Genomic DNA, 20,857 nt, shown 5'->3' with positions numbered 1-20,857 from the left:
CCCTTTAAACCTCACATATGTTTGCAATATTAGTTGTCTTCAGAAGCACACAGATATTTATTAGGTTGGCTATATGTTTAAACATACTTATTGTAACAACTGATCTAGAACTGTTAGTTTCAGTTCACCTTCAAATATTTTAGCCACAGAATTTAATTTTATCCCCAACGAAAATGCTACCTCCCTTACAACATCGCATATTGTTCCTTAGAAAATCAAACTGGCACTGGGGAAAAATAAAAATTTCAAAAAACTCCCCCAAAGAACCAAAGCAGGACAAAAGCTTTACTTCTGCAAAGGTTGCTGCCAACACAGGAAGTGTTTAAAAATACTAGCCCAATGGACAACAATGGAAAAGCTGCAACAGCCTTTCCAAAGTGCTAACTGCTCCAGAGAGGGGCTGAAACGACTGCATTTAGACACAATGATCATTTCTCACCCATTCAACACGTCCTCCTTTTCAGAAAGCGCTGCTTAGTAGAGGAATCAATTTTGTGTAGCCAAAAAAAAAAAAAAAAAGGCATTCCACACAGCACTATCCTCTCGACAAGCTGTGTCCAGGGCACGAGGTTCACAGCGGCGATGACTCCACTTACCTTCATTTTTATTGGTGACCTATGGGGTTCCAGCTCAACCAGCTAAGTACTCCGTCGCTAGAACCATGGGGGGAGAAAGACAACCAGAATCAGTTTACAGCGGGGAACGAATCAAGGAAAGAAAGTAAACAAATGCCAGCGGGGAAGGGCAGAACCCTCACCAGCAATGGGATAAGACGATCCCCTCCGAGGGTAACTGGGACGCAGGGGCTGAGGGCGTAGCGAGAACCCCGCGGGAGCCCGTTTCGCCCAGGACCTCGCCAGCGGCCCACCGCGCCCCCGCCTTGCTCGCCACTTTGACCCGGAATGCTCAACTCGGATCCCCAGGACCTATCGCTCTGGAAAAGGACACGGCGCTGTCTGGGCTTCCCGTAGTCCCCGATAGGCGCGGTCGCCCAGTCTTCGCTCGGCCGTCCCCCGGATACCCCGACTTTGGCCCGCGCCCCGCCTCCGCCGCTCGGCCCCCTCGGCCCGCCCCGGGCCCGCGGTGGCGGCAGCGGAGTGTCACGGCGCCATTGCTCTCCCTCCTCCTCTCTGCACCATGTCAGAAAGAAGCGCTTCACCCGAAGTGGCAGGGGCCGAGGCCTTCAGCGGGAAGCGCGAGGGTGAAGGGAGACCCGCGCAGAGGAAGGGGGCTCGGAGGGCGGAGAGGAGGAGGGAGGTGGCTCGGACAGTGTGTGGGAGGGGAGGGGAGCCGCACAGCGGCAGCCGCCGCCTCCTCCCAGCGCCCGCCTCAACTTTTTGTACAGCCCAGAGAGGTACCTGCCCCCAGCCTCTCGGGTCCTGCGACGGACTCCACACTGGAGGACGCACCGCGGAGTTGGGGGCCAGCTCCCCGAAGCAGCCCGCTCTTCACGGCACGGAAGCAAACTTAGCGGCGCGGCCAGCCCCACAGCCATTTTCCCGGGGAAGCGGCCGAGGCTGCCGCGGCGGTTCCCGCACTTGCTATAGCTGCTCCACTACTTACTGGCCCCTTCCCCGGCGCTCCACGCACTACTTGCCTAGCACCTCCTTCCCCACCTCCAAAGCTGCCGACTGCACTGGGACCCCAGGCAGAAGCAGCAGCTGCTACTGCCGTTTGGTCCATTCAGTATCCCCCACTTCCCTCCTCCCCACCTACCAACTGTGGGTGAAGTGCGCGCTGTCAGCTCCCGAGGCCTCCGCCCCACTGACCACCGTGGGCCCCCGGCTAGGCAGCACCACTCCGGACCGCGGCGGCAATTCCTGCGCCCGGTTCCCCACTCGTCCGATTTACTGCCACAATCTACCAAATAACAAGCTGTTGAGCAGGCTCGCTTCTACACGAACTCTTATTGGCTGCTCATGACGCCGAAGCGCTTCGGATTGGAGATCGCTACCTGCCTTCCTCATTGGATGTGACTCTGAAACTTCACGGATTGGTGCGAAAAACAGCAGGTAGGACATCTTCCACTTATGATTGGCTGCCTCCGAGATGTAACACTACTGGAGAATCAGATATTGAGTAAGCAAGTACTGAAAAAGGATTGGTAGGAAAGATTCCGGATGTGCTTCATTGAGCACTGATTGGTAAATTGAAGGGTCAGGAAGAACAGTTCCGCACAAGGATTGGCACTGGGGTGTCCCATGGAAACCGAACCCAGAGCTGCGGCCAGGACTTTCACGGGGGCGGGACAGAGTCTTTTCTAGGCGCATGCGCTAAACCTGTTTCTCGGCGCCATTTTGTCTGGGCTGCAGTGGCCGCAGATCTATCGCGTTTCATGTTTGTGGAGAGACGATAGGGAAGTCCTCCCTTAGTTTCTATTCAGTGCGACGCCCGTCCGCGGTTCCCTCCCGAACAAGACCTAGTGAAGATCGGAGGAGTCGCGGGTGTGTTTGAAAGGTCAGTTGGAACCTATGGTTGTCCGAGTGACTGGGGGGGGGGGGGGATGGCGCAGCTTTAGCGGCACCGGAAGTGGAGGGGCCAGTGGGCAGCCATGGCAAACTTCTCCTTGAGGCGGGGTGGGAAGTGGAGGGCGGGATAAGAGGGGGCGAGGCTTTCTCTCCCGCTGCGAGAGAGAGAAAGAGGCGCGGGGGACGTCTCTCTTTCTGGGCTGGTCCTTGGCTTTCTCTGGAGGACACGGGAGGTTTCCCGGGGTCTGCTCTTCTCCGAACAGCTCGTTCTCCCTTTGGAAGTGTATTTCGGGAATTTGTCACATTCTCAAGTGGGCACCTCCTTAATTAAAATTGGGAAGGTTCGGTTCTTGGACACAGTGCTTGGGGACAGGACAGGTGTTTTCGCGTGCTCCTCACGGGATTAAGCACTGGTTTTCGGGATGCTGAGGAATTCACTTGCTGCCACAGACGCTGTTACTCAGACCTTAGCAGCGGTTCCGCGCTTCACGAGGCTTATCCTACTTTTTGAAAGGAAAAAGCAGCGGTTTTGCAGGGACTGAAAGCACCGTAGATAAAAAGGACCTCCTGGTGGGACTCAGTTCAGTCCAGCCATTGGTGGTGGTCTCTGAGCAAAATCTTGTATTCTATTAAATGAAACAGAAACATTTGAAATGGTGGAAATGGAGCAAGTTGTTACAAAGAACGAAGTAATTAAGAAAATCAAAAATATCGTTAATGATACACGTTGAATAAATTTCAAACGTATCAAATCAAAGAGAGAACGGCTTAACTAAAGCTGAATCAGTTTTTCATTCATAAGTGATTTTTCTCAAAATTGCTTAATAAGAGTGAAATATGTTAGTATTTCTGTTGAGTAATTCAGTGGCCCAGATCTGGATAGCTTTTTAAAAAACTATCCTTATAATTCCTGTTTTGAACACTGTGGTTCAGTGATTTAATAATTTACTGAGTTTTGTTGGCAGTTGGTCTGAAGATAACAGGACCTCTCAGGAAGTGTTAACTGAGGTGAGTTATAATATCTGTAAAAATCTTAAATTGGGGAGGGTGCCTGGAAAAATTTTTTGTGGGCCAATAAAGTAGAGCCGTAAACAGCAAAATGGAAGAATGGTCATTGAACGGTGCAAATGAGTCGGTACGATTAGCTACCAGGTGTGGTATTTTTTTTAGAATGAAACTCAAAGTTAAGACATGAATTTGTCTACTCATTCATGTAGTTTCCATTTCTGGGTTTTTAAGTAGTTAATGTTTTTATCATGTAATGATAGGAACATTTTTACGATTCTCCCAATTTAAAAATCTGATATATAAAAATGATATGTCAGTAAGAGTTTGGAAGTGATTTTTTTTTCCTTAGGGAAGTTATAAAACAATACTGCTGAACTTTCCGGAGGTAACCACCTCCAATTCTACTACACAACTTCTAGCTGTTACTGTCCAATAACATATAAGTGGGCATTTGTAAATTTCTAAAGCAAAAAGAAGAATGCAAAAATATCTTGTATTCCCTCCACTAAAAAGTAATTATGGTTCACACTGTACTCATATATTATAAAAAGGGGTTTCATTTTTCATTGGTTTTGTTTTACAAAATAAACATCATTGGAGCTCATTTTATCACCCATGTTTATTTCTTTTATAGAAGGTATTGGGAACACAGGAAATATTTTGTCCGTTCTTAAACAGCTTTCATGGCTGCATAGTGTTCTATAGAAAAGGTGCACAATGATTCATATATCCTGATCTCCTAAGTTTTATGTTACAGCAATATGTCTTAATATCTGTATATATTTTGTAAGATTTTGCCTAAGAACTGATATCTATACCTAAAATTCCTAGTCCTCAAACTTTTCCTTCACATCCCTGATTTCTTTAGAATAAATTCCCAGAAGTGGAAATATAAGGCCAAAGGGGTTATATATTTAAGGCTTTTGATCTTTACAGTTTTCCTTGTACAGCAAAAAGCTTTTGCTCTGCCCTGGCTGGTGTGGTGCAGTGGGTTGGGGGCTGGCCTGTGAAGCAAAGGGTCTCTGGTTCGATTCCCAGCTAAGGCACATGCCTGGGTTGCAGGCCAAGTCCCCTTTTGGGGGCACTCAGAGGGAACCACATTTTGATATTTCTCTCCCCTTCTCCCTCCTTTCCCCTCCAAAAATAAATAAAGTCTTTAAAAAAAAAAAACTTTTGCTCTTACTGCACTTATATTTTTGTTGCCCTTTTTGCTTTTACTACATTTTCTTTAATTTTCTGTTTTTTCACTAGCTTTATTTTTTAAAAATTTTCTCCTGGGTCTCTGTTTATTCAAGTAGAATTATTACATCCTTTAAGTCATATGTGTAGTAAAATTAATTTGAGAATTTTTGAGGATCTTAGGAATAATTTCTTAAAACTAATTTATTTTTTTACTTTAAATAGTTAGGCATTTATGCAGTGAAACATTCTGCTACACAGAAATTTGATTTAGAGGTTGCCAAAAACATGAGTTTAACTATTTTGTTTCCTGTAGCCTTCCCTAAAGTTTTCCATTCTTGTGTGCATTCTCTTGTTGCTTTTGCTCCTTTACAAGGACCCTTTACATGCTCCTCATAACCTTTACTTAGCAGTTGTTCGGCTCTTCCCCAGTCTAAGTCACTACTTCCAGAAGACAGCAACAGGGATTTTAATCACTGCTATGTTTGCCTGCCTAGTACACGATGAATGCTCTTTCAATATTTCTTATAAATCTGTATGTACTTTTATATACAAAATATGTAAAATAAGCTCTTAGGATTTCTTTAACAGTAATTTGTTTCTAAGAATTCATTATGTTCCACAGATGCTGTCTTAACCTTCAAAATACTTTTAATGGTCCAGATATTTGATTTAATACCAAATTGATTTGTAATGTAAATTTAGAGAAGTCATTAAGAATACCTGGCTGGTGTAGCTCAGTGGATTGAGAGCATGGGCCTGTGAACCAAAGGATTGCTGGTTTGATTCCCAGTCAGGGCACATGCCTGGGTTGTTGGCCAGGTCCCCATTTGGGGGTGCCCAGAGGCAACAACACATTGATCTTTCTTTCCCTCTCTTTCTTTTTCCTTCCTCTCTCTCTAAAAATAAATAAATACATTTTTAAAAAAACAAAAACCAAAAAGAACAGTTATTCAAGCCCTGACTGGTGTGGCTTAGATAGTTAGGCGTTGTCCCACAAAGTGAAAAGTTACAGGTTCCTTTTCCTAGTCAGGGCACATGCAGGGTTGTGAGTTCAGTCCCTCCAAGTGAGAGGCAACCAGTTGATGTTTCTGTCTCACATAGGTGTTTCTCTCCCTCTCTCACCTTCTATCTAAAAATTGATTTTAAAAACCTTTTAAAATGATACTCAAGATTTTGTTTCCTCCATTTATTTATTTCTTTTTATTCATTTTTAAAATATTTTACTTATTTATTTTTTAGAGAGAGAGGAAGGGAAGGAGGAAGAGTGGGAGAGAAACTGCAGTGTGTGGTTGCCTCTCATGTGTCCCCTACTGGGAACCTGGCCTGCAACCCAGGCGTGTGCCCTGACTGGGAATCGAACCCGTGACCCTTTGCTTCCCAGGCCCATGCTCACTCAATCCACTGAGCTACACCAGCCAGGGTTGTTTTCTCAGTTTTTTAAAATGGGATTTTATGATCTCCTACAAACAACTGTAACTAAAGTCACAAGACCATCTCTTAGGTGTGAATGAAAAAAAATTGTGATAGAAATGTTATTTATAACCAATTTCAACAGGCCCAAATTAATTTGTAGAATAGTTTCCTACAAAATCAAAATTGTCAAATTTTTAGTTGCTTCTATTGTTGAACCAGCTTTGGGTAGTGTCATCATTTTTGCTAATTTGATAGGTGAAAAATATGTCGCATTCTCTTTTTCTTTGTTAACTAGTGAGGTTGGACCATTTTCTGTAATTTCACTTACTGATTATTATCAGTAATAGATACCTTGTTTACTCAAGACTTGTGTCCATTTATGTAGTGTCTTCATACTTTTTAAAATCTTTTGAGTTTATTAAATACTATTCAGTGGTAATTTGGTGCAGATACTTTTCCACGTAGAATTCCCATTTAACTTTAGATATTTAGTGAAGGGTTTTGGAACAGACACAGGGGTATGATGTACACAAAATATATTACTGAAAAATTATTTGGAAACAGTGTCCAGAGTATCTGAAAAAATGACACAAGATTTAGAGGTAGGAAGAAAATTAAGATACTGTTGCAATTGTGTCGGCCTAAGGTGAACCTGGAGTGGGACCTGAAGAGAGAGGAATAGGTAAGCGAGCAAAAGAGTTGAGAGCATTTGACCTCTAACTGATTATGAAGGTGGTGAAGAAAGAAAACAAAACACTCAAGATTTTAAAGAGCAGGGAATAGATTGTAGTATTAACTAATTTGGAAAGTCAGGAGAGACAACTGGTTGGTAAGGAAAGATGAAATCAGTTTTAAACATGTAAGTTAGAGCTTGGAAAGTCCAGTTAGCATCTGTTCTTCTTTTGTCAAAGTGTCTATGAGGTCCCTAGTTGGGACAAGGCATATACTGGACCTTACGTTGTTTTCTGTATTTTGACTTTCAGTTTTGTTCTTTAATGGGGTTCCAGCCTTTTGGCATCTCTGGGCCACACTGGAAGAAGGAGCATTGTCTTGGGCCACACATTAAATACATTGCGACATGTAATCACAAAAAAAATCTCATAATGTTTTAAGAAAATTGATGATTTTGTGTTGGGTGGCATTTATAGCCATCCTGAGCTGCATGCAGCTCATGTTCTGCAGGTTGGACACCCCTCCAGACTTTGTTGATAAAAAGTACTGTTTGAAAAGTTAAAGTAGATTAACAGTAAAACATATTAGGGAAATATTTATTTTTTGAGAGGGAGAAGGGAAGGAGAAAGAGGGAGAGAAACACAGTTGTGTGAAACCTTGATCAGTTGCCTCTTGCAGATCTGCAGCCCGGGGCTTGCCCTGCACAAGCATGTGCCCTAACTGGGAATTGAACTAGTGACCTTTCAGTTTGTGGCAGGATACCCAATCCACTGAGCCACACCAGTCAGGACAAAACCAGATGATTTTTAAATTAAACTAAAATGAAGGGGAGGTTAGTTTTTCATGATTTAAAAAATAGTGTTAAGAGAGCATCTTACAAAATATAAGGAAGCTTTTGTTTATATTTTATTACAATTATTAATTTTATCACCCAAGGACATTTTTTCATGGCTTAGGGAGAGAGAAATATTGGTTGCCTTCCTACATGTGCCCTGACCAGGATTCAAACCTGCAACCCGGGTGTGTGTCCTGACATAGAATCAGACCTGTGACCTTTTGGTCAGTGGGACAATGCTCCAACCAAGTGAGCCATACTGGCCAGGGCAGGATGCTTTTAAGCTGTTAGATATGTGCGGTGAAATATCTTTCCTCTTCCTCGGTGGACTGAGTTAGTTGTGTTCTGTTTCAGTTTTAACAAAATGTAGAGTGAAAACATATAATTCTATGAAACATGAATGCTTAGCCAAGATTCTTTTAAATATATGAAATCCAAGTAATGATGTTAATTGGCTTATTTTTGTAAACCCCTTTTATTTCAACAGATGAAATTTAAGTGTTTTTTTTTTAAGGAAAGACTTTGGTGATTAGACATGTAAATATGGAGTAGGCTAACTCTTAAGTGTTTTTTGAGAGGAAGCATTTAATTTAGCTGGTTAATTTCCCCTGGTCTATTCCCTCCTTTTCCCCTAAGACTTTAAAAAATGTGTTCTGCTAATTAACAATGAAGAGATTACAATTTTGGTTTAGAAAAAAAATTTTTTTCTTTTTGACTGGTTTTTTAATTTGTATTTATAAAACCTAAACTTTTAGGGTTAGTATATGTATGAAATTTGAGCTACTTTGTTGTTTATATCAAGACTCTATCTCATTTAAATAATTACGTACAAAAAAATTTTCTCATCATAGTGCTAGCTTTGAGTTACAAAGATACATACAATTAATAAATTGAGGAAAAAGTAATTAAGAGAAACAACATAATTTAAAAATTAATTAAAAGAAACAACATTTGTGCTTCAGTTTTTCTGCATTCTTAGTTTTTAATGACTGTGTATGCTTAATTGCTTCTCTTTCCTTAGCTTTATTTTTTTTTAAAGATTTTATTTATTTATCTACAGAGGGGAAGGGAAGGAGAGAAGGAGAGAAATATCAATGTATGGTTGCTTCTCGTGTGTCCCCTGCTGGGAACTGGCCTGCAACCCAGGCATGTGCCCTGATTGGGAATCGAACCTCCATCATGTGGTTCGCAGGCCCGCACTCAATCCACTGAGCAACACCAGCCAGGGCTTTCCTTATCTTTATTTTAATTTTTGGGGGGTGCTTCCTCTGGGGCACAAATTGCTTTTTTTTTTTCATTAACCCCTTTTCTCTGGTACTGCTTATTTTTCAAAGATTGTCGTTTGAGTTACACCATGTAGGTCTTTTCCATGTCTCTCATTAGACTGATAGCTTTTTAAAAAATGAACTAGCAAGCAAAATAGAGACAGACTCAGAGAGAGAGCAAGATGACAACTGTGGGGGTGAGGTTGTAGGGTGCGGGGATTGAGCAAAAAGGAGAAGGACTCATGGACCTGGACAAACTGTGGTGATTGCATCGGGCAGGGGTTATAAGAGGGATAAATAGTAATGGGAAGAAATACAGGAAAATAAATAAATGAAATTGTTCAGGGGGTAGCAAAGATACTTCCAGCTTTAGAATGTGTAAGTGCAACCAGGCTTTTTGTGGGAGGGATGGTTTAAAACAAATTTCTTAACCTCTGCCACATCTATGAAGTGGAGATCTTAATAGACCTGATCTGACAGGGTTGAGAGTAGCATTAAATGAGTTGAGACATGTAAAGCGCTTAGACTAATGCTGCCAAGTATTAAGGAAGCACTCATATATTGGTGGTGGTGTTAGTGTATATGATGACATAATATAGTGTCTGTTATTAGTGTCTTGTCCTTCGAAGACTGTTTTAAAATATGTATTTATATGCAGAAATAAGGCATCTAGACTCTGCCTCACATGCAGTACCTTCTCGGATGTCATCTCAACCTAACTTTCTGCTTCTCTTTAGGTATTAGTTGCTCTTGTCACATGAAAGCTATCATGTGGTTTCCCAGGTTTTTGTTTTTATTCATACTTTTCCCAGTTTCTGGAATGTTGCCATTATTACATTTGTCAAAAGCTACATGTTGGGGTTTTTTAAAAATATTTTTTTCTTATGGTGTGGTGGGGGTGGGCTACTTTTTAATTTTTTAATCCTCACTTGAGGACTTTTTCCCCCCATTGTTTTAAAGAGAGAGAAACATTGGTTGCCTCTTATATACACTGCAACCTGGGTGAAACTTTCCATGGTATCTCTACAACTGTGGTAATCTGTCCATGTGAATTTCATGTATTTCCTCTTATGTAATTCCTACCACTTTCTATGTTGCATTTCAGGATTTTATGTTCAGAGTTACAACATTGTTACACGCAGAGAACTATACCTTATTTACCTTTGTAAAGTTAGAACCTGTCACAAGCCTTGGCACTTTGTAGGCACTCATTTGTGGAATGAAAGTTTATAAATGGTATAACAAGCTGAAAGATTATGTTTAACTAATATGTGCCAATGAAAATGTACTTTGTCAGTGTTTGTATACCAGGAACATCTTGCCTGATTAGTTACTGAAAATGAGATCACTTGATGTTTTAGAGATTGGGTCAGAATCAAGAACATGTACAGCATAGAGCGTAATGGGCACTATCCACAGGTCAAGAATTTTCATTAGAATATTTTGTTCTTGGTCTTTGTTTGTTTGTTTAAAGATACTATGTCTAATCAACCACCAAAGGGTTTTTTTGGTTTTTTTGTTTTGTTTTTCTGACAGAAACTGATTTTTTCGTAGATCTGCCCACCCACTAATCTTCATTATCAGCAGTGATTCAGATTTCTGAAAAGTTTGGCTAGTTCAGGGTACATCTGCTGCCAACACAGAATATACAAGCAACCCGGCTCAATCAGCTATTGAAACCATACTTTAACTCTGCAAGTAAATTTTTCTTATCATAATGCCTCAATGCATAAAAGTAGGGGTCCTCTGAGAATAGGAACTGGGTGAGAGATGTTGTGAACACATTGACTTGATCCTTGGTTACTATAATATTGATAAGGCCTAGGCATTTAAAAGAAATGAGAATGGTGGGAAATAGGAAGGTAAAATACCCAGTGTAGCCCTGGCTGGTTTGGCTCAGTGGATTGAGCATGGGCCTGGGAACCAAAGGGTCACCAGTTCAATTCCCAGTCAGGGCACATGCCTGGGTTGTGGGCCAGGTCCCCAGTTGGGGGTGCACAAGAGGCAACCACACATTGTTTCCCTTCCTCCCTTTCTCCTTTCCCCTCTGCCTAAAAATAAATTAAAATTTTTAAAAATACCCAGGTCACAGAAGGCATTCATAGAGCTTAAGTGGTAATTACATACGCAGCTTTAAAATTCTCGGAACTTTTACAGTTCAGGAGGATGTTAGATTGCATATCTCTCTCCTCTCTCTCTCTATATATACATATGTGTATATATGTATGTGTATATATATATGTATGTGTACATATGTGTATATATATGTATATATAAATTTATTTTTATTTAAAGAGGGGGAGAAACTTCAATGTGTGGTTGCCTCTTATGCGCGCCGCCCCCCATAGGGGACCTGACCCACCCACAACTCAGGCATGTACGCTGACTAGGAATCAACCAGGGACCCTTTGTTTCCCAGGTGGGCATTCAGTCCACGGAGCCATACCAGCTAGGCAGTACTGCATAAATATCTTAATACAGAAAACACTGTATTTGAAATCCAGATGTTCTGTGCTCTGATCAAAAGCTTGCTCTCATTGGTTGTGACCTGGTATACATTACTCTGCCAGAGTGTTTGCTTTTAGAGTGTAAGGGGCATGGTGCTAGGCATTTATAGTTTCTAATACTTAACTGTTTCAATCTAGTACACTATTTTTTCAAATAACTCCTGTAAGTGTACTTAAAATATTACTGTACTTCCAAAAGATTAATTGATGTTTTAACAACCCCTGAGAATCAGAAGTATCAGAAAATGACTTGATAATTTTAGCACTTAAGGAGAGTTGCTGCTATTCACTACAGCATAGGATCAAATTTCATGTCCTACCTACCTCACTGTAAATGCTTTCATTGGCTGGTAAAACAGATATTTGTAGTAATAGTTACGCAGAAATATTACTATTTCTAGTAATAGTTACAAATAGATATTTGTAGTAATTGTACGCAGGTTCACTGATTAATTTCACTGTAGTTAAGTTTCTATAGGCAAAGGAGGGCAGCTGGAAGATGTCCTTGGGGAAAGATTTGTTTTTTTTGGTTGGCTTATGGTATGTTTGGTAGTATGTTAATTGAGTCTGCTAATCCTAATGCTCCTCTTTTATGGGTTTATATTCATATTTATCTGTATTTAGTTTTACCTTAAATCCTGTGGCAAGCACAAACAAAAAAATTTTTTCCCTAAGCAAGTTCCCTAAAACCAAATCAGAAATCTTTTCATAAATATGCTTATAGTGTTTGTATAATATTGATGGCCTAAAAAGAACAAAGATGGGAGTTTTTATATGAAATAACATAACAAAAAGAAAAGCCATCTTCCTGTTTTTTATTCCTCTGTGTATCATGTGATACTGTCTTTAAGGCCTTAAAATTGTCAAGGGAACCTTGGTAACCAAGAGAAATTTGTGCTATTTTTTTCCTCTCAAATGTGAAGTTCTGCATTTTATTACATGTCATGAAGAACTAGTCTGTTTCCAGTAAATAATACGTAAGCCACAAAACTTGCTTCTCTATGCTGCCAAGTGCTTCCTGTTTTGTCAGATTTCCATTTAGGGAAAAGAATGGGTGAGCCTGGGTTTCATGTTTAAAGCATCTCTCCTGAAATTGTTTGGAACCTGTCCAAATATCAAGATGAGGGGGAAAGTGGCATATCCTGTGTATTACACTTGAAGACATTTGTCAGAAAGCTTCATGTGGCTTCATGTTATGAAAGAGGGTTGTCAGGAAGAGAAACTTTTCATTACCAGAAATAATTATTATATGACTTGCTGACACTGCTCCTCTTTAAGCTTTCCATATCAAAGACATTTCATTTTGTGAATGAATCATTACATAGCCTATAAAGAAAAAAAATTCTTTATTTCCAGTAGACTTTTCCTCTGCAAATACGTATTCAACCACATATACTCTGTTTTTAGTAGGGACGTATGATAGGCCAAAGCTGATTACAATAAATAGAAACGGACTGTGGACTACATTGTTATCTTAGAATATTTTGGGGGGAAAGTTTACAGTAAAATGATTAATAGAATCTTTTGCAACTAAAATAGTGAAGTAGAACATTTACAAATGATAAGTTACTTGTCATGTTTTTGTTCTATGAATCAACTTTTTTTCCTTCAGCATTTTAATTTATAATCTCTTATTCAGGCATTTATACAGTAACAACCACGTCTTCAGTAAAAATCTTGTACAGATACATTTTTATATTTATTTATAATTTGTTTTTATATTCTGTTTAAATTCTTCTGACTCTTTAAAAATAAGTACAGGGAGCCCTGGTGTAGCTCAGTGAACTGACCACGGGCTGTGAACCAAAGGGTCACCAGTTCGATTCCCAGTTGGGGCACATGCCTGGGTTGTGGGCCAGGTCCCCAGTGGGGGCCACGTGAGAGGCAAGCACACGTTGATGTTTCTGTCTCTTTCTCCCTCCTTTCCCCTCTGTCTAAAAATATATAAATAAAATCTTTAAAAACATACAGGGCATTGAAGACCACAATATAAATATTTATATGTAATATTCACTAATGTCAGGGATAGGGTTTACTACAACTACTGAGTTTTTATTTCTTCTTTGGATAACCTTGTTTGAATTGCACTCAAAGGAATCACAGTTTATGTTTTTAACATGCATTTGTATTAAATTATTTTTAAATATAATGCTTTTTATTTACCTAGCTGATTTTGTAATAATAAATGTCCATATTTTTAAACAATGCTACTTGTTATTTTCTTGTCACCATATATACAAATGAACATTATGAAGCTTAGTATCTTCTTCCAAACCTTATAGCAAATGCTGTCATAGTCTAGTAAAAGTGTTCTAGTTACTATAATCTCCACTTTTAATCTTTAACATCTATTTATTTTTAGTTATAATTTATATTTCAAATCCATATGTGATTTATCATTTCAGGAAGTAATTTTTAGGAACAATTTATTTTCAAGCGAAAATAATTTGTTGCCTGCTTTCTTTGGTAATTATGTTTTCTAAGTTCCTTTTATTTTCAAAGTAAGAATACTGCTCTTGGTCTTTATCTTGGAAATTTTTTATAGTATTTGATATAAAAACTTTAAATTAGAATTGTCAGTCGTCATCAGTGAAATTCCATTTCTCCTTTCCAAAGAAATCTTAATAAACTGATATTCAGGGTAGGACAATAGAAATTATAATTATATATACAGTTTAATGTTATTCCTATTTAGGGATCAGTGTAAAATTTTGTTCACCCTATAATTATCATCTGAATGGAACCTAGACTACATTATCAAAGCACAGATAAAGTATTAAAATTTTAATATGCTTTTTATACATTTTCAAAGTATTCCACATTATTTTATAGAATAAAATCTTACAGCTTGTGTAGTTTTTTTCATTATATGGAAAGTGTAGGTGGAACATGAAATCAACTAATTAGGTAATACCAGTAGAACATAAGTTTCAATGTAAATTTGAATCCCCTCATTGCTGATAGGAGAATCTTGTGTTAAGGTTCTTTTGCATTGGTAAAACCAAGCATTAAATTGGCTTGGCCTTCCTTAGGTTAAAGCTGTTCTTCTTGTTTTTGACCTGTCACTAAAATATAAAAGGTACTTTTTAATTCCTGAATACTTAGGTAATTTCTTCCTTATCAGCTCCATGGTATTTTGGAAATTTTCAGAAAACTGATGCTATTTTGGAAATTTTCAGAAAACTGTGATGCTATTTCAAATTACAAGATACTTGAAACCAACTACTATAAAGTTCCTACCAAATACTTCCCTTTTCATTATCTCTGAATGTGCTATTTCTGAGATATGTGTTTCTTTAAAAATTTAACAACGCTTTCCTAAATACCATCATGACCCAGTTTTATCCTCCATTTTTCCATTGTGAGTTTCATTTTTTAAACCCTTTAAGTAATTGTTCCTGTTGACATGTTCACCTTTTAATAACCTGTGTCCAAATCAGTGAATCTCAAGTGTTACTGTATTTGTAAGCATTACATTAGGTAACTTGTTTACAATACAGATTCCGGGACTCACTTCAAGAACTAGTGAATTCATTCTATGGGGGATTCTTATGCAGGTGGTCTTTGAATCAAATGGAGAAACAGTTATCTACCACATAGATCCCCACTGTCTAAATCAGGGGTCCCCAACCTCCAAGCCCTTGACCAGTCCTCAACTCACCTTGTTTAAGAACCCAGCCAGCAGCGAAGATCACCTGAGCTCCGTGTCCTGCCCCTTCCCCAGTCTTCGGTGAAACTGGTCCAGAGTGCCAAAATGGTTGGGGACAGCATATCTAAATTGTTCATAAAGAGTGGTCTTTTTATTTTGTTTGAGTTATTGCCATTTCAGAACTATTTTTCTAATAATTGTGGACATCTTAGTTTTTCTAATTTCGCCGATAGGAGGGCTCATCCTAGCAGATCTCCAGGAAACTAAATTTCCTTGCTTAACTTATCTTGCCCTCCTTCCCAAAGCATACATTTGTAGTTTAGTTTGAATATGTATGCATAGTAATACATATTTCTAATATGCCTTGCCTAGTGATTTAAAAATGTCTTTTTCCCACTGAGGAAATAATTCTATTTCTTTTTTATTTTTAATATTGCTGGCAATGTGATACATTGTAGGCATCCAAATATTTGCATTGATTATTTACTGCTCTTATTTGGTTGCTGCTTACTCTCAATCCAGTCTACTAAAGGTGACAGGTTATCATGTTTATACCACTAAATCTCATATACTGTTTTCCTTTTTTAAAATTTATTTGTTGTTCAAGTAGTTTACTGTCTTTTACTCCCATCCCAGCCCGCCCCCTCCCTTTGTTTTAATTATCATTATTTCCTTGATGCTATCTTAATAATTCTCCTATACTGAACATTGGTCATGAAGTCTTGACTTTCCCTGTTTTTAATAATTCCCATTCCCATATGGACTACATAGTTCAGCTCTTTCAATGAATTTTTCTAAAATTTCATTGTGTTTCCACATACAGAAGGCCAAGTCATGTACTTCAAACACAAGCTCAAAATGTGCAAGGACCCTTGCTCTTCAACAATCTTTGTATATTAACCAGATTATACCAGCATTTACTTTTTTAAAGAGCTGTTATTTATGGACTGGAGGAATGCATAAGGTTATATTACCTTTTGAAGGGGTTAGATGGTCAAAGAAGGAACATCAGTTATTTCTAATATGAAGTACCTGTATCTTTTGCCCTTTTTAAAATTAAATTCAGAGATCCTCTCTTTTCTTCTAGAAGTTTAAGAGTTTGAGGTACATTTTGGCTTATGATCACTTTGAGTTAATTTCTGTATCTCTTACTAACGTATGGTTTGGCTTTTGGTTTGCTTTTGTATTGTGGATGCCTGTCCAGTTGTTCCAACATAATTTCTGAAAAAGCACTGCCCTCCATTGATTTGTCTTTTCACCTTTGTCAATCAATTTACCATATTTGTGAGTCTGTTTTAAGATACAGTTCTGCCCTGGCTGGTGTGGCTCAGTGGATTGAACTCTGGGCTGCAAACCACAGGGTCGATAGTTCAATTCCCAGTTATGGCACATGACTGGGTTGCAGGCCAGGTCCCCAGTAGGGGGTGGGATGTGTGAGAGGCAACCCCACATTGACATTTCTTTCCCTCACTTTCTCCTTGCCTTCCCCTCTCTAAAAATAAAATTTAAAAATAAACAGAAAAACTATTTAAAAATAAACTATTTTCTTCTGTTAATATGTCTATTAATGGATCTTTTCTTTTTTGAAATTGTTTTGGCTGTTCTAATTTCTTTTCCATATAAATATTAGTAACAGCTTGGTGATTTCTTACCAGTCCCCAACCCCACCTCAAAAAATAGCCTATTGTGAATTTCACTGTGTTTACATTCAATCTATAAATCAGTTTGGGAGGCCTGACGATACTCAGTCTTCTGATCAGTGTGTTTATTTAGTTCATTTTTTTCTCCCAAGTTTATAATTTTCAACATAAAATCTTACACAAATTTACATTCATACCTAAGTATTTGTTTTTATGCCACTTTAATCATATATAATCTTCATTTTATAGATGAAGAAATGAAGTAACTTGCCCAAGATGACACAATTATTAAATGACAAAGCTGGTTTGAAACCTATATTAGCTTATAATTCTGGCTTTAATTATGATGATAGTGTTATTATTAAACTGTTACGGTTACAGTGGTGGCGGAAAGGAAAACCCAACTTATTTTAATGAGAAAAATTACATTACTTTGCTTTTATAAAGGAGTTGATTCCCTCCAAATTTATGTATTTTCTGAGCTTGAGTTTTCCATATCTTTTCAAGTAATAGACCATGCTCACCTTAATTTAAAAGCCTCTGAATAGAGTAGTGAACCAGTGTTTTTTCAGGATACTTTATTTTTTCAATTAGTTTGCATTCAACACTTTAATTTCAGGTGTACAGCACAGGAGGTATATATTCATATAGGTTACAAGTGTTGCCACAGATAATTCAAGTGCCCCCTGGCACCACAGATAGTTATTACATTGTTTACTGTATTCCCTATGCTTTACATCTTTGTGTCTATTTTGTAATTACCAATTACAAAATTGGTACTTACAGTTTTACTTCTTAATCTTACCTTCTTTCACTCTGTCTCAACACCCCTTTCTTCTGGCATCCATCAGTCTGTTCTCTGTATCTATAAGTCTGTTTCTATTTTGTTTAGATTCCACATATGGTACTTGTCTTTGGCCTATCTCACTTAGCACAGTACCCTCATTCATTTTTTACAGCCGAGTAATATTCTGTATTAATTATGTAATAATTATGTATATATGTACCACAGCTTTTTATCCCCTCATCTATTAATGGGCACTTGGGTTGCTTCCATATATATCTTGGCTATTGTAAATAATTCTGCAATGAACATGGGGGTGCATATATTCTTTCAAATTAGTGTTTTGAGTTTCCTTGGATATGTACCCAGAAATGGTATACCTTATATGCTGCAGGTCACTAGTATGAATTCTTACAAATTAAAAAATGTACCGTTAACATTTGAATGCCTACTATTCACCAGTGAAGACAAAAACCTGACATCTTTTCTTGAATAACTGCTATCTGTGGGAAGGATAGTAAACAATGTAACATGCATAAACAGTAGAACAAAAGCTTTTACTTAATTTGACAACTAGTGGGAAACGTGTAAAGGACTTTGAGAGGGAGAAATCATTTTAGAAGGCATTCTTTGGGAGGTAGTGAGTCATCAGGAAAAACCACTTAAAAATTGCCTAGGCATGGTAAATTCCATGTAGATATGGTAGAGTGTTGGCAAGTAAAATAGAGATCAAGCCTGGGTTCTATATCCAAAGGTAAAGAATTCAAAAGCTAGAGAAACAATATTAGGAGAGTGTTTACACCAAGTTGTGGTTTTCTTCTGATTTGTGGGTTTCTTCTGATTTCTTAACATTTTGGTAAGTGGGTAGTTTTACAAAATAAATGTTAATTTGTCATCTTATTTTGTTCAAGTCTTGACAAGTATTTTGTTTCAGTAAGTAAAGCATATTGATGACCTACAACTTGATTTTTCTCATTTATTTTTCAGATCCCTTTATGAATGATAGAAATAAAAGCAAGTAAGATGGCTCTAGTAGCGCTTAGTTGTCTTGAACTTCATTCGAAACAATTGTTAGATTGTACTGTGACAGCTGATATATCAGCGTGCATTTAAAAAATATCTAAATTGGTGAATTTTATGTAGCCATTTTAATATTGAAGATGAAAGAAAATAAGCACCATTTTCGGCATATTATGCTTTTTTATTTCAAGAAAGGTAAAAAAGCAACTGAAACACAAAAAAAGATTTGTGCAGTGTATGGAGAAGGTGCTGTGACTGATCGAACATGTCAAAAGTGGTTTGCAAAGTTTCGTGCTGGAGATTTCTCTGTGGATGATGCTCCAAGGTCGGGTAGACCAGTTGAAGTTGATAGCAATCAAATCAAAACATTAATTGAGAATAATCAACATTATACCACACGAGAGATAGCTGACATACTTAAGATATCCAAATCAAGTGTGGAAAATCATTTGCACCAGCTTGGTTATGTTAATCGCTTTGATGTTTGGGTTCCGCGTAAGTTCAGCGAAAAAAACCTTCTTGACCGTATTTCTGCATGTGATTCTCTACTTAAACGTAATGAAGATGTTCCATTTTTAAAACAAATTGTGATGGGTGATGAAAAGTGGATACTTTACAATAATGTGGAACCGAAGAGATCACGGGGCAAGCGAAAAGAACCACTACCAACCACACCAAAGACTGGTCTTCATCCAAATAAGGTAATGTTGTATATATGGTGGGATTGGGAGGGAGTCCTCTATTATGAACTTCTTCCAGAAAACCAAACAGTTAATTCCAACAAGTATTGCTCCCAATTAGACCAACTGAAAGCAGCACTTGATGAAAAGCGTCCAGAGTTAGTCAACACAAAACGCATAATCTTCCATCAGGATAACGCAAGACCGAATGTTTCTTTGATGACCAGGCAAAAACTGTTACAGCTTGGCTGGGAAGTTCTGATTCATCCGCCGTATTCATCAGACATTGCACCTTCGGGCTTCCATTTATTTCGGTCTTTACAAAATTCTCTTAATGGAAAAAATTTCAATTCCTTAGAAGACTGCAAGTGTCATCTGGAAAAGTTCTTTGCTCAAAGAGATAAAAAGTTTTGGGAAGATGGAATTATGAAGTTGCCTGAAAGATGGCAGAAGGTGGTGGAACGAAAGGGTGAATATGTTATTTAAAAACTGAGCAAACATTTTGGCCAACCCATTCTTTAAAACTTCTCTTTTTTAGATACCAAGGTTATTATCAAGGTTTACAGTAATCAATAGATATCACTGTTTTATAAAAATAAATTTGTAGCCTTGTCCAAAGTAAAATGTCCCAGCTTTTTTTTTTCCTCAAAGGCTAATCTGTCTCAGTAGTGTAGTTGCATAGTACACTAAAACTGAACCTAAATTATTAAACCTGTATGTAGTGTATGAAAATGCTGGGTTTATCAGCTTTTAGGTTTATCTGATGTTACGGCATATATACTAGTTGCCTTGGGTTCTCAAATTTAAGTTTCTTAATAACCACTCTCTTTTAAAATGGGTTATTAGTTACAGTGATACAAGAATTCCTGTCCTCACAGTATAATGATAGGAGATCCAAATACTGTTCTTATGTTAGAAGTTTGCAAAAGTAGAACAGTGGGCCATAGTACAGCAGTTGGCTTTGGGATTGTCAGCTTATAATTATCTCTCTATAGATAGATCCAGTTTCAAATTGTGCAGGTGTTTTGGCCAAGGCCAACACTGGTGTCATTCTGAGTTAAATGTATGAGTTCTAAAATATGATAAGCAATTTTATATAAAATAAGCCATGGCAGTGAAATTGGTTTTGGCTTATTTGTATAGTAGTTAGCTGTTGAAGTACACCGATTGGCTTTTTGAACTACTCAAACCCAGAAGTACCCGGCTGCTAGACTCAGTAACTAGATTACCTTCCTAGGAAAGCATGACAGTTGAATGGAGTGATACTGGCATGAGCCCAACAAAGGGTGTGTTCACTTGGTATATCGGCCTGAATTCAAATTGTTTCTTCCTGCTGTAGATGCTATTGTTCAGATTATGACAGTTGTTCTCACAGGCCATGATTCTGAATATTCCTTAGTAGCAATTCTTTTTACAGAGCACTTCCACATAGATTTGCATTTATTTTTTAGCATAAAATATGGGTGTTTTGATTTTACAGACTGAGAAGTTTAAGTGACAGAATAGCAATTTTGTGGATATTTAAATCTACAATAAAACGGAAAAAAAACCCCACATTCTTTTATGTGTGTACCTATAAGTTAACAGTGGCTGATGACCAAAAGTCATTTTACTAAGTATAAAACTGGCATCAATTAATTGCCTATTTACTGGCATTGGTAGGTACTTTTTACACAATATCCCAGCAGGATATGTATATTTAAGCCCTAGCTGAATGAAGGAATGGAGTTTTAA

At 38.2% G+C, this 20,857-nt stretch overlaps 2 protein-coding genes across 3 annotated transcripts in view; one reads left to right on the top strand and one right to left on the bottom strand.

Annotated features, from left to right (window-relative positions):
• The window catches only part of ARID4A (AT-rich interaction domain 4A), a 62,084-nt gene extending 60,278 nt beyond the window's left edge, over positions 1-1,806 (bottom strand). The window contains exons 1-2 of one of the 2 annotated variants that reach the window (XM_037054395.1): positions 1,717-1,806; positions 597-653 (exon numbers count right to left, since the gene is read on the bottom strand). In XM_037054395.1, coding sequence (XP_036910290.1) covers positions 597-602 — 6 coding nt within the window. In that variant the 5' untranslated portion in view covers positions 603-653; positions 1,717-1,806. Of the gene's footprint in view, positions 1-596; positions 654-757; positions 1,020-1,716 lie in introns of those variants that run through there. The other variant, XM_037054396.1, reaches the window with a different exon arrangement.
• Positions 618-18,458, top strand: LOC118992507 (uncharacterized). The gene is made up of 3 exons (XM_037054440.1): positions 618-788; positions 982-3,476; positions 18,411-18,458. The coding sequence occupies exons 1-2, from the start codon at positions 618-620 to the stop codon at positions 1,921-1,923; spliced, it is 1,113 nt and encodes a 370-aa protein (XP_036910335.1). The 3' UTR covers positions 1,924-3,476; positions 18,411-18,458.
• The last annotated feature ends 2,399 nt before the right edge of the window (positions 18,459-20,857 follow it).

Source organism: Sturnira hondurensis, unplaced genomic scaffold (genome assembly GCF_014824575.4).
Source record: "Sturnira hondurensis isolate 20B ecotype Veracruz unplaced genomic scaffold, ASM1482457v3 Scaffold0008196, whole genome shotgun sequence".
NCBI lineage: Eukaryota > Metazoa > Chordata > Mammalia > Chiroptera > Phyllostomidae > Sturnira > Sturnira hondurensis.
Note: the sequence above shows the minus strand (reverse complement) of the source record. Positions and strands in the feature narration are given on the sequence as shown.